Source organism: Ambystoma mexicanum, chromosome 5q, assembly GCF_040938575.1.
Source record: "Ambystoma mexicanum isolate Mex_15411 chromosome 5q, UKY_AmexF1_1, whole genome shotgun sequence".
NCBI lineage: Eukaryota > Metazoa > Chordata > Amphibia > Caudata > Ambystomatidae > Ambystoma > Ambystoma mexicanum.
The window spans coordinates 65,067,677-65,086,024 of NC_090933.1; the positions used below are offsets into that span (position 1 = coordinate 65,067,677).

Below are 18,348 nucleotides of genomic sequence, written 5' to 3' on the forward strand. Positions count from 1 at the left end.
GAGGATGATGGAAAAGCGGATGAAACTATTTCCAGCGACCGGTGAGCCTGCTGTTTAACCGGAGCCTGCTGTACCCCTTCCTTCCAATCGACCTGGGGGCTCCGAAAACGACACTGATCCTAGTGAGATTTTGAGCCATCCCATGCGTTGCTGCGACCCCAATACCCTGGGACCTCGAGCCTCTGTGCAGTCTCTTCCAAATTCATAATCTCAAAACTTCGTGGGCATCCTCGAGGATCTCCAGAGACACAAGTCCCCTCAAAAAAGTTCTGGACCTTTGTAACGACGAGCATTAAACCACGATTTTCTGTCTTCTGTGCTCCGTGAAAAGGTGCCAAATCCACAGGACCGCATTCAGCTGCGAGAAAACCTTGCCTAGACCCGCCTTCATTGATCCCTGCTGCAAAGTTCCTTCTAAGGTCTCGTTTTCAGTCACCACGAAGAGGAATCCACTGACCAGGATCTACAGCCAAATACCCGAAGTCGTCCTGCTGCAAAATCTTCAATGCTGAGGTACTATGTTGGCTTGGTTACCTTAAGTCTGTTAGGATTTCTGTGTAGCTGTGGGGGAGGCCTCTCATCCAGAGTACCCTGTCACACTGCTAGACTCCTACTAGGATGTCTTCTGTGAAGCCCCTGGACCCTCTTAACTCTAGAAGTAAAGTACTTGCCAGTTTGCCCAGTCTTCCTAAGAAACTCTGACTTTTGCTACTTAACCTATCCTGACACTGCCTTTTGGACACTAGATCCTAGTGACCCGCCCCCTTCTGCCACTCGTGCTCCAAGAATAAGGGAAATGCTTAAAGGGATGGGGCGTTTTGCCTAGAAAAGAAAAGTGTGTTAGTTACTTACTTGTAAAAGAATTGGTACCTGTAACAGTTACAAATGTTCTTACTTAGCTTGGATGTGTGATGCACTAGTCTTAAAAGTATGGTTAACATCTTTATTTCCTTAGAAACTGTTTTGCCATTCTAATATAAAGTCGATGTGAAGGTATATTACTCACCGGTGATTAAGTAGAGCCTCTTCCCAAAAGTAATAAAAGTAACGTGTTGCTTTCACCAGATTATTCCTGCAGGATAATTAAATGAGTGCCCTCCCCAACTGGGTCTTCCCCTGATTTGCTGTTAACCTAATAGACTTATTCTGGACAGGCTCTTGCCTACCTAGAATAACTGAGTCATTCAGTAAAGTGTAACTTTAGGGTTTACGTTCCCTTAGCTATCTAATCCAGAGTCTGTGGTTCTAACTGTCCCTTTATAAGGCCTTCATCGGTCACTTGTATAGTTGGGAAAGATCTAACCTGGACTCCTTATGAGATAATATGGGTTTTACTTGCCTTGAGTTAGCTTTGTGCCATCCAAAAATAAGTTACAAGAGTTGCTGCTTATCTCAATCTGTGTTCACTGATCTCAAGCACCTTTAATTGAATATTACATCCTTATGTTTTACTAACCTAGTATAACTGTTTTATCACAAAAGTAGTTATAGGTTTTTACTGTGCCTGGAATAAGTGTTCCACTATTCACAAATCGTCTATTGTCCAGTTGACTGATTATGTGGCTTGTACTGAGAGTCACTGTACAACTGGTAGGTTCTACTGCCCTTGCATTACTGAAGGTAATTGTGAAGTAACAATTGGTTTTTACTCCCCAAGAAATGGTGTGACCTGTATACATTGTGTATGAGAAGGTGTTGACTTCCCTAGAACTACTGTTGTGTGTTGAAAATAAGGTTTATACTTTGGTCTGTGTATCAAGTATAGTGTTGTTTTATTTTGATTTCATGTGTTACTTATTTATCCTTAGAATTATCTGGACCTAACTGTATTTGAATACGTTCTTTAGTTTAACATAGTGTTTCAGTGTTTCTTTGGCCCATTTGTATTACAATTTCATGTGTACTCATTCTGCAGCCCTCTCCCCTTCCTAAGATGAGCCTGGCTGCTCTGTATGCTACCCTGAACTCAAGTGGTACAGCCTTATACTAAGAGTGGAGTCTTGCACTGCCTCAGTTGAATGGTTTTACTGAGCCCTTAGTTGGACTTCAGAAAAACTGTCCTAACAAGCTGAATGCTTTACTTACCTTCGAAATGTCAGGCCAAAAATAATGGGATTCCATACGAAACACTGGAGTGAAATTTCCGAATCTTACAACACTTTTTTTTTTAATAATTGTTGTTTTAAGGCTCTACTTCCAAAAATCAAGCGCTAGCAAGGGAAAGACAAAGAGCTGGGGGTTCCATTGATTACAATGGAAGGAATGTCAAAAGAATATTTCGTAATCTTGCCATTATTAGCTGCTCCATTTCACTTACTATCCCTAAGTAACTCTACTGATTGTTTCTGTTTCTAGGAACATGCTGAGAAAGTTGCTAGAGCAAAGAGTGTGGCTGAAGCTCTCTCGCAAGCCAAACCTGTCAAACATCCTGGCTCTCAAGAACCATTTGGCATTGATCCATATTCCTCAGGTATTGTACATTATAGTTGCATAAACAAATTAAATGTATCCTGATTGTATTAGTGTTAGGCAAGTTTGTATGCAGTATCCTTTGGGTGCACTACAACAACCCTGACCACCTGGCAATAGAAATTCAACCTTTGGTAGAAGTCTGTACGACAAAGGTTGGTAGTGTGGTCGAGTAGCCAGGCTGATCTCAAGAGGGGTCAATGTGAGCTGTAGGGGAGTTAGAGATTCAGTGACAAGTATTGAAATAAACGCTTACACACAATGTTTCTTGAATAAACAATTATTAATTTTATCAGCTAGACTAAGCCTTCTTCAGAAAGGAGCAATATAAAAAGCAGCACACAAATAACTTCATCAAATATCCATTTGGATGACACAAAGGCACTACCTACACACTCGGGTGACTTCAATAGCTAGGATGCTGTTGGCATTAATATATCACTGTTGCATTTAAAATAGTGTTTGAAGAGAAGAGTTCAGAATAAAACAAGTATTCAGAGTTATTCTTAGGTAGGTCAGTACTTTCAAAACAATCCCCCAATGCAGTCATTTAACCCTTTCCTGGAAGGAAGAGGAGTCATTCAGGGAGCCTAGGCCACCCAATATTAAGTTGGCAAAAGTCAAGGTGAACAGAAGTACTTCTTGTAGGTAAGTAGAAAGTATTTTCCAATGTTTAAAAAAGTATTTGTAGAATAGAAGAAAATCAAAGTAGGGCCACAAGCTGATTAGGTTTGTGAAGTAAAGAAGCTGACCGCAACTCTGCACAGGCAACCAAGCAAGCCTCCAATGAGGACGGGTAGCTACACAACAAGAGGTAAGTTCTCTTAGACTTTATTGTTCCTTTCGGTTGAAGAAACGGTGCAGCAGATGACTTCTGCAGAGCTGCATAGGAACCGATCTCGCTGTTCCTGGGCCTCAGTCGTGGGGACAAGAGGGAGGACTTCTGGGGGCTCCTGCACTGCAATGGGACGGTCACCGCTCGCAACCAGCTAACTTCAAACAAGTGGCACTTCGGTGTTTCTGCTCCTCGCGTCTACCACAAATAGCAACACTGTGGTTCCTGACTGTCGAGATGGGCTTTCCTTGCATCTGGGGTCCTGCACTCTGTGCTGGCTCAGGCTCGGTCTGTCCTGCTTCGTTGGAGTCCGTAGGATCTTCCTGGAGCTCTTGGCCACCTTAAAAGCAACGCACAAGAACTGGTGTTCCTCTCCCTGGCTATCCGGTTACAGCAGCGACTGTGGTGGATAATCAACCAGCTTTGAGATGATGTCCACTTGGCTTAATTTGGAGTTGATTGGTCCCACCAACTCAAAGTAAGAAGTCCTTTATAGGGGCTTCTCTCTATACGAATTTGGAGTTTCAGCACAGCAGTAGTGCTTGGCAAACCAACGGTCAATGAGTTGCAGCAGGCATCCTCTTAAAGTTCTTCTTTTGATTCCTTCGTCCAGTGGTTGACTCTGCCTTCCAAGCCAAAAAGCCTCACCTTTTTATGCAGCTTGCTCACATTCATTCCAGCCTAGCTGTCTGTCACCCAGCAGGATGGCTGTCCATGCTGGATGACCAGCCGGCCGATCACCTAAGAGTGCATTCCTGTCTCCTAGGAGACTTAGCACAGGAAGTTTCGGGCAACTCCCTCACTTCCTGCCCCCACCAGACACCCTGGAGCCAGAGGCGGGCTTCACTTGTGAATCCCACTAAAGGCAAAATGAACAAAGGGACCAAACCTGGTCTGGTGCGCCAAGTGAATCTCAGGAAGGACCTTTCCACAAAGAAATGGTGAAAAAAGAAGAGTGGCCATTTTGACAAAAATGGCAGCCATGGGTGCTTTTCCATTCCTGTGAACGCAGCCCACGGTAAAAACACAATGGTAGTAAAAAGTAAACCACTGCCACCAGCCATTCACTGAGGAAAGGGTAACATAACAATGTTACATGAGAAGCTAGACAAAGGGGATATTAAGTATCCCCTCCAGCACCCTAATGTAAGATAGTGTGTGCTGGGTCTATAAAGTTACAAATGTAAGCAGTAAATTCCACTTTACTTCTCTTGGAAACAGTATTTTATCCCAGAGAAGGTATTTAAACCTTGGGGAAATCTCAGACTTCCCTGTGCCACTGCACTAAAGGTACTGTGTGACACAATGTAAAAGATGATTCCTATGGAGTTTGTCAGACTCCACAACCAAAGGAAACTGAGATAAAAATCACATTAAAATACATGCGAGCGTGGGAAAACTTGTCTCACTCTCTCCAGGTTAAACATTCAAGTCCTCAAAATCCAGCAAAGTTGCTGGGGGTCTCTAAGGTAGAGTGGAATTAGCACATTTCTGAGAATTCTCACTTGCGATTAGTATTTCTAAATGTATGAGTGCTGTACATCCAGACCTGTGTGGTGTGAAAACACATTGAGGGACTCTATTCCAGCATAGTTTCAGATTAGACATGCAAAGTGATTTACTCTGGGAACTTTGTTCCACCATTCACAATATTGATCTTTTGCCGCCCGGTGCTTCTGAACTGCCATCAGCCACATACATAAACACCTTACCGGAGAAATAAGAGACCAGTTACTGGGCGTTGTTTTAAGATGGATTTCTAGAATCTGTCCTGTGGACATATTTTAGGAGTCCCACCCTAGTTATAGTGAACAGGGACCTCTGAGAGGTGAATCTAAGGGATTTGCCCGCGGCTGAATGTACTGCAGGCAAAACATTTGCATGAGAAAGGTGCAAACTACCAAAAGTTTGCACCTTTTTCATGTGAACACACCTACATTCTGACACCCACAATACCCCACCCACAGCACACCCCCAACATAAACCCCACTTACCTTCTGCACGGTGGGTTCCTGCAGCGCCAGTTCCCTTTCACTTCCGTGATCGGGAACCGGTGCAGCCGTGTCATTTTTGTTTTCTTTTTTTTTTTATACCGACCGCTCACTATATCATAAAGTATAGTGAGCGGGCGTTGCGGGGGACTTTTGGTGTTCGAACCTTTGGTGGTAAAATCTTTAGAACTTTTCGTTGTTGCGACCATTTTTTTTTTTTTCAGTACAATCGTCCTAAACCTGAGAGGATAGCTCTTTGAAAATATTTCTTTTGGCAACTTTACCTCCATAGTTGCTATTAAGCCCTGATGGTTTTCTTTGTTTTTTAAGCTGTTCTGACTTTTTGAAGCGAAGTAAAGTCCACAGCTTCACATCTCTAGCGCTCCTTTGTTATGGGGGAAACTGATAATTCCTTCAGACTTGAAGTACCAGGATACTGTTTCCCTTTTACATTCTTTTCCCCCGTTGCCTTCTGGACTGCAATCTGGAAGGATCCGGCAGGGAAACCATGTGGTAAGCAGCTTTAGGGGCTGGTTGATAGTCAGTGAGTAGTTGTACATTGATTGCAATCCGTTGGGCTATTTCATGTAGTGGAGGGGGTTTGTTTTTTTTTTTTTTTTTTTTAAATCAACTTGTGCTATTGTAATGGGTTTCTCTTGTGTTTTTGTTGCTTCTGACCCTGTTTTTCTATGCTAGCCTGCATGTAGAGTGTGCAGTCCTGGGGTGTAGTCCTTTGTGTCTGGCTTTCTCGCAATTCCACCCTCCCCCACCCGCCTCCACTGATTGTTACGTCCACCTGGTCATAACTGACCTTCCCAGGACAGCGCGCTGCCCTTGCAGCCCATGCGGCTAATGGCTCAAAGGCAAAGGGCGGCTCCCACAGAGGCGGCTCGAGATTGTGTCTGCCGGTGTCGGCTGGGGAGGCCAGCAGCAACCATCAAGGTAGGCGTGGCCTGGGTGGGGAGTAGAGTAATCACTCCAGAAGCCCTGCCACGCTACCTGCCCTCGGACCATAGCAGACCAGGACATTAACACTAACCTGCTTAACAACCGGATAAAATTATGAACGCTAGCCTGCTTGCACGCCTTGTCCAGCCTTGGCAGGAGAGTTGCATATCAATCATTGAATTACTTTTCTATCTAAATGCGACGCAGGCTATGTTGAGGATTCCATCGAAGTGTGGCACATGCTAACATTTACAGTTCTGTCTAGATGTGGCACCTGCTAGGTTTAAGAATTCCCTCTGTGCACATGCTAACATTCATAGTTCTATCTAGGTGTGACGCAGGCTAGGTTGAGGATTCCATCTAAGTGTGGCACATGCTAAACATTTACAATTCTGTCTATATGCGATGCAGGCTAGGTTGAGGAATCCAACTAAGTGTGGCACATGGTAGTATTCACAATTCCATCTAGATGCGGCGCATGCTAGGCTTAAGAATTCTCTGTATGTGTGCACATGCTGACATTTACAAATCTGTCTAGGTGCGACGCAGGCTAGGTTGAGGAATCGAAGTGTGGCACATGGTAACAATTATTACATCTGTCTAAGGTGACATAGGCTGATCTTGACCATTCTCTATAGGTCAGTCAACATAGGCACTAGTTAACATTGGTTTTGCGGGCCTACCAATGATATATAAGCGCTATATAAATGCCAAGTAGCATAATATAACAGTATGTTAGTGCATAGTACTATGCGTAGCACATTTGACTCAGACAGGAAATTATCTTGTTAAAGCATTCATCCACTGGTCACAATGTTGCTCAATTTCTTAAATACAATTTCTAAAAAGGACACTGCTGCTAGAACTAATGAAATCCGTTCCCTGCTCAATAAAAGGTTCCGGTGAGTGCTGGCTCCGTTCCCCCACTTAATTTTTAGTTTAAAATGTGTAAAATAAATGTCCGTAGTCCCTGCTTCCTGATCCCCTGTACCCCCTTCCTGGTGTCCCTCTCCCGACCCACTCACTGCCTCCCATTGGATATTTCTTCCTCCACTGCCTGGGTCTAGCGACCCGTGAGCAGCCATTGACCCCCAGCAGCCAGCGATCAGCAGTCAACCAGTAGCAACCAAAAAAAGTGAGTGTGGCATGGGTGGGGAGTAGAACAATTACTCTACTCCAGAAAACCCTACCACTCGCCATTACCTTACCCCAGAACTGTGAATGTTAGCATGCCGCACCTAGTTAGAATTATCCCACACTTTGATAGAATTTGAACGCTAGTATTTGACACACTATTTTGTGAACTTTACCGTGGCCCGCATCTAGTTAGAAATGTGATTGTTGGCATGTGCCACACTAAGACGTAATTATAAATATCACTTAGACCGAACTGTGAATGATAGCATGTCCCACACTTAGAATTGTAAATGGTAGCATGTTGCATAAAGTTCAATTTAGAAGGTATGCCCAACACCATTGAGTGTGTCTAATATCACTGTTGTATAGATGAATTTAGAAAGTTTTCCTAATAGCATCACTGTGGTACAGTTTAGTTCTGAAAGTGTGCCTAATAGCGTCACTGTGTTAATGTTGCATTTAGAGGTTACTTAATGAGGGTGTGGAGCGGGTGTCGAGTTGTGGAACAAACGGGTGATGTATGTGCGGGATGGAATGGTTTGAATGCATCGAACGTTTGAAAGAGCATGGAAGTGATCGTTTTTGAGTGCTTGAAATTGTCATAATGCATGGAACAGCAGGAGTACATGGAACGGATGGAGTACATGGAACTATTGTAGTGGGCCCGATCTCAAACATCTAAGTTAAACTACCATATCACATCTATTCGCTTACTCTCTTCTTTACACCACCACTCAACTAGAGCACAGGGATACTATGACACCATTCGGTATAGCTGTTCTCATACCATCATCTGTCTCGTACTCCCCATCACCCTAATTAAACACTACTGGTCACAAACCCTCCAGCCTAGGTGTTTCTCCTCAGGCCTAACGCATCCAGAATCGGTCTGGATAAAAAACTGCCAGAACGAGCACATACTCCTGATTTCTCAACCACTACACCTACCGCTAAAAAGCAGCGATCACATGAATGCTCACACACACACACCTTTGACTCTCTCTCTATTCTCTCTACTGACTTGAACTTGGTTCTCGAGGGCGTTCAACCTACCAGCGTCTTGAGACCATAGCAATGGTACATAAGGCACTATATAAATGCAAAGTAACATAACGCACCACGGTACAAATCTCCTTTAACATTGACATTTCAGTGACTTTTTAACATTGCACACGGCATCTTTCCACGCAGTGCGTTGGGGATACTTATGCGCGTTAGGTAAGATTTTCATAGAAATTGTAACTCTTCAGACTAGGGTCAACTCCAGAACTTGTTGCTTTACTAGTGTGATATTTGTCCTTAATACCTCTGAGTGGGAACCTTGTTCCACGCTTATAGAACCCTTTACTCTTTTTATGGGTGTCATTTGTTTGACTCTTCATAGTGTCTTTTTAAAGTTAAACTCTTTAACAACTGTAAAGGAGAATTCTCAGAAATGTGCTAATTACCTCCACCTTAGAGCCCCCCAGCAACTTTGCTGGATTTTGAGGGCTTGATTTTTTAACCTGGCGAGAGTGAGACCCTTTGTCCCACTCAATTATTTTAATGTGATTTCTGAACTTTTTTTCTGGTTATGGAGCCTGAAAAACTTCATAGGCATCATCTTTTACATTGTCACACAGCACCTCCAGTGAAGTGGCACAGGGAAGTCGTTCAGATTTCCCATGGTTTAAATATCTTCTCTGGGATAAACTGTTTCCCAGAGCAGTAAAGTGAAATTAACTTTACTTACAGTTGTAACTTTGGAGACCCAGCACACACTATCTTACAATAGGGTGCTGGAGGGGTTACCTAGTATCCCCTATGTCTAGGTTCTCATGTAACATTTTTAATGTTACCCTTTCCTCACTGAATGGCTGGTGGCAGTGGTTTACTTTGAACTACCATGGTGTGCATTTACCGCGGGCTATGTTCGCAGATGTAGTAAAGCACCCAAGGGTGGCATTTTTGTCAAAATGGCCCCAATCTTCTTTTTTCACCATTTCTTTGTGGAAAGGTCCTTATTGAGATTTACTCTGTGCGCCAAACCAGGTTTGGTCCCTTTGTTCGCTTTGCCTTTGGCAGGATTCCCGAGCGAAACCCGCCTCTGGCTCCAGGTTGTCTGGGGTGGGCAGCTAGTGAGGGAGGTGCCCAAAACTCCCTGTGCTTAGTCTCCTAGGGGACCCCAATGCACTCTGTATTGATTGGCCAGCTGACTGTCCGGCAAGGACCGCCACCCTGCTGGGTGACTGACAGCTAGGCTGCAATGAATGGGAGAGAACTGAATAAAATGCGAGGCTTTTGGCTTGGAAGGCAGTCGGCCACTGGTCGAAGGACCCGAAGATGATCTTGAAGAGGGCGCCTGCTGAAGCTCCTTGACTCTTGGTTTGCCCGGTGAAGCCCTGCTGCTGTGCTGAAACTCCAAATTCGTATAGACAGAGAAGCCCCTGCAAGGACGACTTCTGCCCTTGAGTTGGTGGGACCAACCAACTACAAAGTAAGCCACCTGGACATTCTCTCTGAGCTGGTTGACTTTCCACAGAGTTACTGTTGGAAACCGAAACGCCAGGGAGAGGAGCACCAGTTTGTGTTTTGCTTTTAAGCTGGCCAAGAGCTCAGGAAGATCCTCCGGACTCCCAGGAAGCAGTGCTGACCGAGCCAGAGCCCCATCAAGAGTGCGGGACCCCAGAAGCAAGGAAAGCCCATCTCGACAGCCAGGAACCGCTGTTGCTATTTGCGGTAGACGCTAAGAGCTGAAACGCCGAACAGCTACTGATTTGAAGATTGCCGATTGCGCTCAGTGACCGTCTCATTGCCATGCAGGGGTCCCCAGAAGTCCTCCCTCTTGTCCCCGCAACTGAGGCCCATGAACAGTGAGATCTGCAGAGCTGCTGTGGAACAGAAGTCATCTGCTGCACTTTTTCTTCAATACAAAGGTACTGTAAAAGTCTGAGAGAACTTAACTCTTGCTGTAAACTCTTTCTGTAGATAGAGCTGCTTGCATCTTCTACTCACAAGTCGAACAGCTTGTGGCTCTGCATTGATTCTTCTTTTTCTTCAGACTTCTGAAACATAGTGCAAAGACCTTTCTTACCTGCAAAGAAGTGCTTTAGCTCATATAGGCTTTTGCCAATAGACTTTGGCTTAGCCTGTTCCACTGAATGACTCTTATTGGGGGATCAGAACGTATTTGCCTGCTTAAGAATTTGTTCTCTTGTATGTTCTAATAACCTTTTCCTTTGACTTACTCCTGAATGATTCTAAATACAACAGTGATATATTAATGTCCCCAGCACCCTAGCTATTGAAGTCATCCGAGGGTGTAGGTTGTGTCGGTGGGCCATCCCAAAAGGGTACTCACTGATTTAGCGATATAAGAGTGTATTTTGTGAAGTATATAGTGTTTCGTTTCTGTTGCTCACTTCTGAAGAAGGCTTACTCTGACTGATGAATTAATAATTGTTTATTCAAGAAACATTGTGTAAGAGTTTTTCTGATGTTTGTTAATCTGCTTAGAATCACATGCTGTGCATAGGTCCGACATCCAGTGGTCACTGCGGAGTATTGCATTTTGTTTTTCGTAGTCGAAAAGGGACGTCGACAAGGCGTGTCTAAAATACTATCCCTATAGTGACGTGCGTTGTACCCACAATCCCTCACGCGTCGAGGTCCCTCTGATTGTTTTTTTCCGCCCAGCTATGGTCGCCTTTACGCGGAGCTCCTCGAGAGACATTGCAGATTCCATCTCCTCGACCTTTGGTCGTTTTCCTATTTAATATATAACATATCGATCCCTCCCTCGACGCAGTTGTGAAGCTGTCTCCGCCGAGCAAGATCTTCGACGGAGGGGACGAGCGGAGGAGATCCTTCGGCGTTGCCGATCACGTGGCCTGGCCTCGCAGGCCAAATACAGTAGGGAGAGTGGGGTCGTGGGACATCTCTGGTTCTTTTCTGAGAATGCCTTTCCTTTTCCCCTTCCTTTCCCTTGGGGTCGTTATCACGATTTATTGCCTCGGCTATGGAGAGGACACCCTTTAGGTTTTGCCCACTTTGCAAGGGCAAGTTTACTTGGAAGGACAAGCATTCACGGTGTAACCGCTGCTTGCCCCTCGATCACAAAGAGGAGGGTTGCACGGCTTGTCGGCTTCTTAAGCCAAAGACTCTAAAAGACCGTAGGGTCAAGAGGTGGGCGGCCTACGCTATGTCGAAGGCCGATTCTTCACCCGCCGCTGCTACCACCGACAGTGACGAGGAACGTGATAACACGACCTCCGCTACGGAAGTCGTAGACCCCTCTAAAGAGCGCTCGCGCTCTTCGTCGTCTGTCCCTGGCCCCGACGGGCTCGGCTCACGCCCTGCTTATGGGGATTAACACCCCGGCGACACTGACGCACACGATACCACACATAAGCACACCACCCATGGCTCTTCGTCGAAGACAAAGAAAGCATCAGCGCCCAAGGAGACGCAGGTTCCACCGGCGGCCTCCTCGGACCGTTCAGGTTCGAAGCCCCTCTCGCAGCCGCGACCAGCGACTGGGCTTTCGGCAAATAAGGGCGCCGCCCCCAAACCATCGGACGGCGCGTACCAGCAGAGAGCGCACGCCGCCGTAGAAGGATCGACACCCGTAACGTCGAAACCACAGCCCTCCGCTGACTAGTCGCAGAGAGCTTGGCGAGGATCGTTGTAGCCGACGCCCAGAAGCGTACGCCGAAAGACACGTCGAGCGCTACGCAGAGGTCGAAAGAGACGCCGAAAAAGCCCGTAGAAAGACAGGCACTACCCCCTTCAGTCGGGGGGACCCCCAGCACACCGGAAGGCTTTTCGGAAGGCGACTGGACACTTTCCTCGACGTTATGGGAGAGGTCGAGCCGTTTTCAGTTAGATGACACTAATTTTCCCCCGCTAGACCGCTCAGGGGTACCCCATGAAACCATGGAAAGGCTCCATCTCTGCATGGAGAGAATGGAGAGGTTTATGAAGACCCAGAACCCTCCGACGAACAAGAGAAGGGCCTCAGGAGGACCCCAGGGCCAAATATCCAAGATTAGTCAATCCCCAGCAGGACACAGCCTCAGAATTCCATAATGTATATGACCTCACTGGTGAGGAACAATACTTGGAGGAGGAGGATGAATTTGTGGACGATGAAGAGGGACAGAACCAGGAGGAAGGTCTGGAAGACAGCCCAGACATGGTAGGAGAAGGCTTCGGAGAAAATCCAGAAGGACCTTCTCATCCCTGGCAATCCCCATCAGTATATTCGGACACTGATGTCCTGAACCTAAATCCTCCTGACAATTCACCTGTTAGAAACACGTCTCCCATTGACGATCAGCCCACATTCAATGCCCTGTTGCGCAGAGCAGCAGCACATTTCGAACTGGACACTGGGGAGATCTCTCCTGAAATAGACTTTGTGGAAAGAGTAATTAAGGAGAAACCCCCGGTCAGCCAGACCATTCCCCTCCTCGCTTCAGTGAAGAGAAGAATCATCCCTTCGCTATCCACACCCGCACTAATGAGAGGAGGTAATCGAAGAATTGAAAAACTTTTCACTTCTTCACCCTCAGACCAGGGGACATTCCGTTCCGGATTCCCTTGTAGTAACTAATACAAGGAAGAGGGCAGGGGTGCCGCTGTCCACCAGCGAGGCACCACCTGACAAGGAGGGCAAGAGGTTATATGCCCTTGCAAAGAGTCACATCCTCGGCTGCCTTTTCGGCAAGAATTGCGAACAACAATTCTTTGCTAGCTACGCGGACGCGCAGTTGGCCAAACTGTGCAAAGACGCCGAAGAAGCGCCGGAACCACTACGTACACGCCTGCTATCAACTATTGGCGAAGGAACCCAGGTCATCCAGAGTATTGTAAAGAACTCTCTGGATGCTGCAGAGACAGCGGGACGTTCCCTGGTTCAGGGAATACTCCTAAAACGCCATGTGTGGCTGCGCAACTCAGGGTTCAAACCGGAGACACAGGAGTCTTTAATAAATAAACCTGTTGAAGACTCAAACCTCTTCGGGAAAGCGGTGGATGAGGCTCTGGAGATGGCTAAAAAAGAGTTCGATACTATCAAAACTCTTGACCAGATCTCTAAGCCCACTACCAGACGCGGCTATGGCAACAAACGCTTTTTTCGTGGCCACCGCCAACAGCAGAATCAGCAGCAACAGTACCCTGCCACCAATTATTAGGCCAATAGTGGGCAGTACAGCCAAAGAGGCCAGCGCTGGGGCAAAGGGAGAGGTCGGGGGTCCACCCCCAGAGGCTCCCAAGCCCCCAACAACACCAAGTGACGCGAAGATTCGCATCCCCTCCCATGCAACACCGGTCGGGGGCCGGATAACATCCTTTCTTCCAGCGTGGGAGGGAATAACGTCAAACCGCTGGGTACTTTCCACCGTAGCCCACGGATACTGCATCGAATTCAACAGTTCCCCAACATACAGACCCCCGAGGGGACGACGCATGACACCGGAACACCTTGCTATCCTTCTCCAAGAAGTACAACTACTGCTGGAAAAAGGAGCCATAGAGGTCGTGCCTCTATCTCAGGTAACGGAAGGTATTTATTCAGTGTACTTCCTTGTACCCAAAAAGGATCTAACCATGCTCCCTGTATTAGATCTGCGCCCAGCGAACAAGTTTATCAAACCCCATAAGTTTCCTATGGTGACCTTACAGGAAGTGATCCCACTGCTATCACAGGGAGATTACATGACGACATTGGACATAAAAGATGCATACTTTCATATTTTAATGTTGCCAGCGCACAAAGATACCTCAGGTTCATGATAGAGGGCAAACACTACCAGTTCAGAGTGCTACCCTTCGGCATAGCATCAGCACCAAGGGTATTCACGAAGGTACTGGCAGTGGCAGCGGCCCACCTGCGCAGGTTGTCCATCCCAGTTCACCCTTACCTCGACGACTGGCTCATAACAGGGGATTCTTACGAAACATGCTTCTCCAATACCCAAAAGACTGTAGACCTTTTGTTCCAGTTGGGCTTCTCCATCAACGAAAAGAAGTCCAGCCTAGACCCCAGCCAAATCAAACAATTCCTAGGGGCTCTAATTCAAACAAAGGACGGCCTCGTCGTCCCCTCCAACGAGAGGGTCCAAAACATGCTGTTTCAGATCCCTCAATATGTGACCAGTCGAGAGGTGACGGTACGTAAAGCAATGCGCTTGCTAGGCATGATGGCGTGTATTTATTTGGTACCTCACACGCGCCTGCGTCCTATGCAAGAGTGGCTCAACAGCCAGTGGTGTCACGCCAGCGGACTATGGGACGATCTAGTGGTGGTCTCGCAGGACTTGGTTCTCTCGCTACGGTGGTGGACAAAGGAAAACCTGGAAAGAGGGAAACCCTTTGCCACACCCGCGGCGGAAGCCACTCTAACCACAGACGCATCCCTCACAGGATGGGGGGGCTCACCTAGCCCATCAGACTGCTCACGGAGTGTGGACTCCGAACATAGCATCCAAACACATAAATCTACTGGAGCTACTAGCTGTGTTCAAGGCGCTAAAAGCCTTCCAGGAACACCTACAAGGCAAGACTGTGTTGGTCCTTACAGACAGCACCACAGCCATGTACTACATCAACAAGCAGGGGGCAACCACTCTCCAGGACTGTCCAAACTGGCCCAAAATATATGGAAGTGGGCTCTCAAACAAAACCATGTTTTTACTGTCACATGTACCAGGGGAACTCAATCTGCTGGCAGACAAACTCAGCAGAGATTTCCCCCTGCCCGAAGAGTACGAATGGGGACTGCACGAAGGAATCGTCTTCGACGTCTTCACACAATGGGGATTCCCAGAAATAGACCTATTCGCAACCCTGGAGAACTCACAATGCCCAGGTTACGCCTCCAGGTACCCCCAGAACCAATCCGAGGGGGAACGGTCTGTCGATGCAATGGTCAGGGAAATTTGTTTACCCTTTTCCCCCCCGACTCCCCTTCTCAACAAGGTGGTGCACAAGATGCACCAGGAACAAGTGACCATGATACTGGTGGCCCCAATGTGGGCCCGACAGCCATGGTTCGCTCACTTGATGGAGATGTCTCTATCTCCCCCAGTGAAACTCCCCTGCCCGTACAACATGCTGTCACAAGGCAAGGGCAGGACTCTGCATCCATGCCCCCAGAACATGAACTTAGCAACTTGGCTCCTGAGATCATAGAATTCGGACATCTACAGCTCCCGCAGAGATGCATGGACATCCTCAGGGAAGCCAGAAAACCTAACACTCGCCACTGCTATTCTAGCAAGTGGAAGAGATTTGTCATCTGGTGCAGAGGAAAAAGCATCAACCCAATTGACTGCTCTCCCACACATATTGTTCTATACCTGACCCACTTATTGGATTCAGGTCTAGTGTTCAATTCCATTAAAGTCCACCTAGCGGCACTTTCTGCATACACCACTTCCCAACTCAAGGTGTCGTGGTGGAAGATCCCTGTTATAAAGGCCTTCATGGAGGGAGTAAAGCGAATACACCCCCCGATAGCTGACCCAGCTCCCGGATGGGACCTTAACGTGGTACTTAACAGACTCATGGGCTCACCATTCGAACCCATGCACAAAGCATCTCTTAAAGACCTCACTCTTAAGACTGCTTTTTTAATAGCTATCACCTCCATCAGGAGAGTAAGTGAACTACAGGCTCTTTCTGTTCTAGACCCCTTCGTTACAGTCCACAGAGATAAGGTGGTTCTACGCACGCACCCAAGGTTTGCTCCGAAATTCATCTCGAAATTCCACGTAAACCACTCTATAGAACTGCCAACGTTCTTTCAAAATCCTTCCAACTTGGGAGAAAAAACTCTGCACACACTAGATGTGCGCAGAGCGGTCATGTTCTACATGGAAAGAACCAGACCAATGAGGAAGACTAATCAGTTCTTCGTCTCGGTGGCAGCAGGAAGAGAAGGGGATGCAGTTTCAAAGTCCACTATTTCTAGATGGATCGTTCAATGCATCACTCTCTGCTATACTCTTGCTAAGAGAGAACTGCCCTTTAAGCCAAGAGCGCACTCTACTCGAGGCACGGGGGCGTCCATAGCATTCATTGCAAATGTTCCCCTTGAGTCCATCTGCAAAGCGGCTACCTGGAGTTCTGTGCACACCTTTACAAAACACTACTGTCTAGATGCACACTCGAGATCTGACTCCCAGGTGGGACAGGCAGTATTAAGACATCTTTTCTCTACTGTTCCTTCTCATAACCCACCGCCAACTCCGGGTACTGTTTGCTAGTCTATGCACAGCATGTGATTCTAAGCAGATTAACAAACATCAGAAGACAATGCATTACTTACCGTAAAAGCATTTCTGATGGTTGTATCTGCTTAGATTCACATGCGCCCACCCTTCCTCCCCGCTCGGATGGAAGGAACATAGACTTCCTTTATATATCTCTCTTTTCTATACTCACTCACGTCTAGAAGGCTCCCTCAGGGCAGAAAAATACAAACGGAGGGACCTCGACGCGTGAGGGATTGTGGGTACAACGCACGTCACTATAGGGATAGTATTTCAGACACGCCTTGTCGATGTCCCTTTTCGACTACGAAAAACAAAATGCAATACTCCGCAGTGACCACTGGATGTCAGACCTATGCACAGCATGTGAATAAGCAGATACAACCATCAGAAATGCTTTTACGGTAAGTAATGCATTGTCATTTGAATACTTGTCTCTGTGAATCTGTTTAACTTCCCTACAGCTCACCGTGACCCCTCTTGACAGAAGCCTGGCTGCTTAATCAAGCTACCAACCTGTGTAGTACAGACTTATACCAAAGATTGGGTTCCGATTGCCTGGAGTTCAGGATTGTTGCAGTGCACCCAAAGGGTACTGCATACAATCTTGCCATAACACCAACTTTTTGGCAATAAGTGCCTGTTGCTGGGTTGCCCTACGGTCTATGCTTTTTAAATTCTTTTCCCAAACTTGAATGAACTACAGCTCCCAATGGTAGAAAGGATCTTTTTATCCCTTTTACATTTTGTTCGGTGAAACCAACACCCCACCTTATGTGGAGTGCTGGGGAGAAGCAATGTATTCCCTTTCACACTAAAACTAACAATTCTGTTACATGGACAAGCTTACCTTCAATGGCTGGTGGCAGTGATACCTTGTATGTATTTGGTGCACCTTTAAAGCGGGCTGTGCTCACAGCTGCAGTAAAAGCACCTAAGGTTGCTCATTTTACCAAAATGGCCCCTGTCTGTTTTTTGCCATTTAATTGTTTGTCGTTTTTGTTCCTTCACCTGACATCCAGGGCGGAAAATGCCTTTGTGTGATTTTAATCGCCAGCGGGAGTCCCCAGGACTCCCTGCTCAGGCCCCGGTCTGTCTATGAAGGCAGGAAGTGAGGGAGGAGTCCAAAACTGTGCAGCCCTTTGTCTTCCGCCTTACCTGAATGGGAAACAAATCCAAGTGGTGGACTGGCTGTCCTGATTGGACAAGCTGACCGCCCCTTCTTATAAAATGCTACAAGAGAATGCAGAAGTTAAAATTCCTGTTTTAAATACTGCGAACCTGGAAGCTGAAGACAAGTAGACGACTGGAACCGAAACCGAAGAGGACGATGAAGGAAAAACGTCTGAATTTGATTTCCAGCGACCGGAGGGCCTGCTGTGTAATCGGAGCCTGCTGTAGCCCTTCCTTCCAATCGACCTGGGGTCTCTGAAAATGACGCTGACCTGGTGAGGCCTACTAGACTTAAGGTGACCTGCATTTTGAGCCATCCCACACGTTGCGACCTTGCGGGCCGCAATACCCTGGGACCTTGAGCCATTGTGCGGTGCACAGTCTTCTGAATCTCGTTGAAACTTCATGGGATTCCTGGTGTATCTCCAGAGACAGGAATAGTGTGAAAAGTACCCTCAACAGAGTACTGGACATTTGTAACAACGAGAATTCAACCTCCATTTTCTGTCCTCGGTGCTCCTTGAAAAGTCAGCAAAAT

At 46.8% G+C, this 18,348-nt stretch overlaps 1 protein-coding gene across 2 annotated transcripts in view; it reads left to right on the top strand.

Moving 5' to 3' along the window:
* The window catches only part of LOC138497213 (uncharacterized), a 371,787-nt gene that overhangs the window by 286,188 nt on the left and 67,251 nt on the right, over nt 1-18,348 (top strand). For both annotated transcript variants that reach the window (XM_069620537.1, XM_069620538.1), the window contains one exon: nt 2,356-2,470. In XM_069620537.1, coding sequence (XP_069476638.1) covers nt 2,356-2,470 — 115 coding nt within the window. The remainder of the gene's footprint in view (nt 1-2,355; nt 2,471-18,348) is intronic.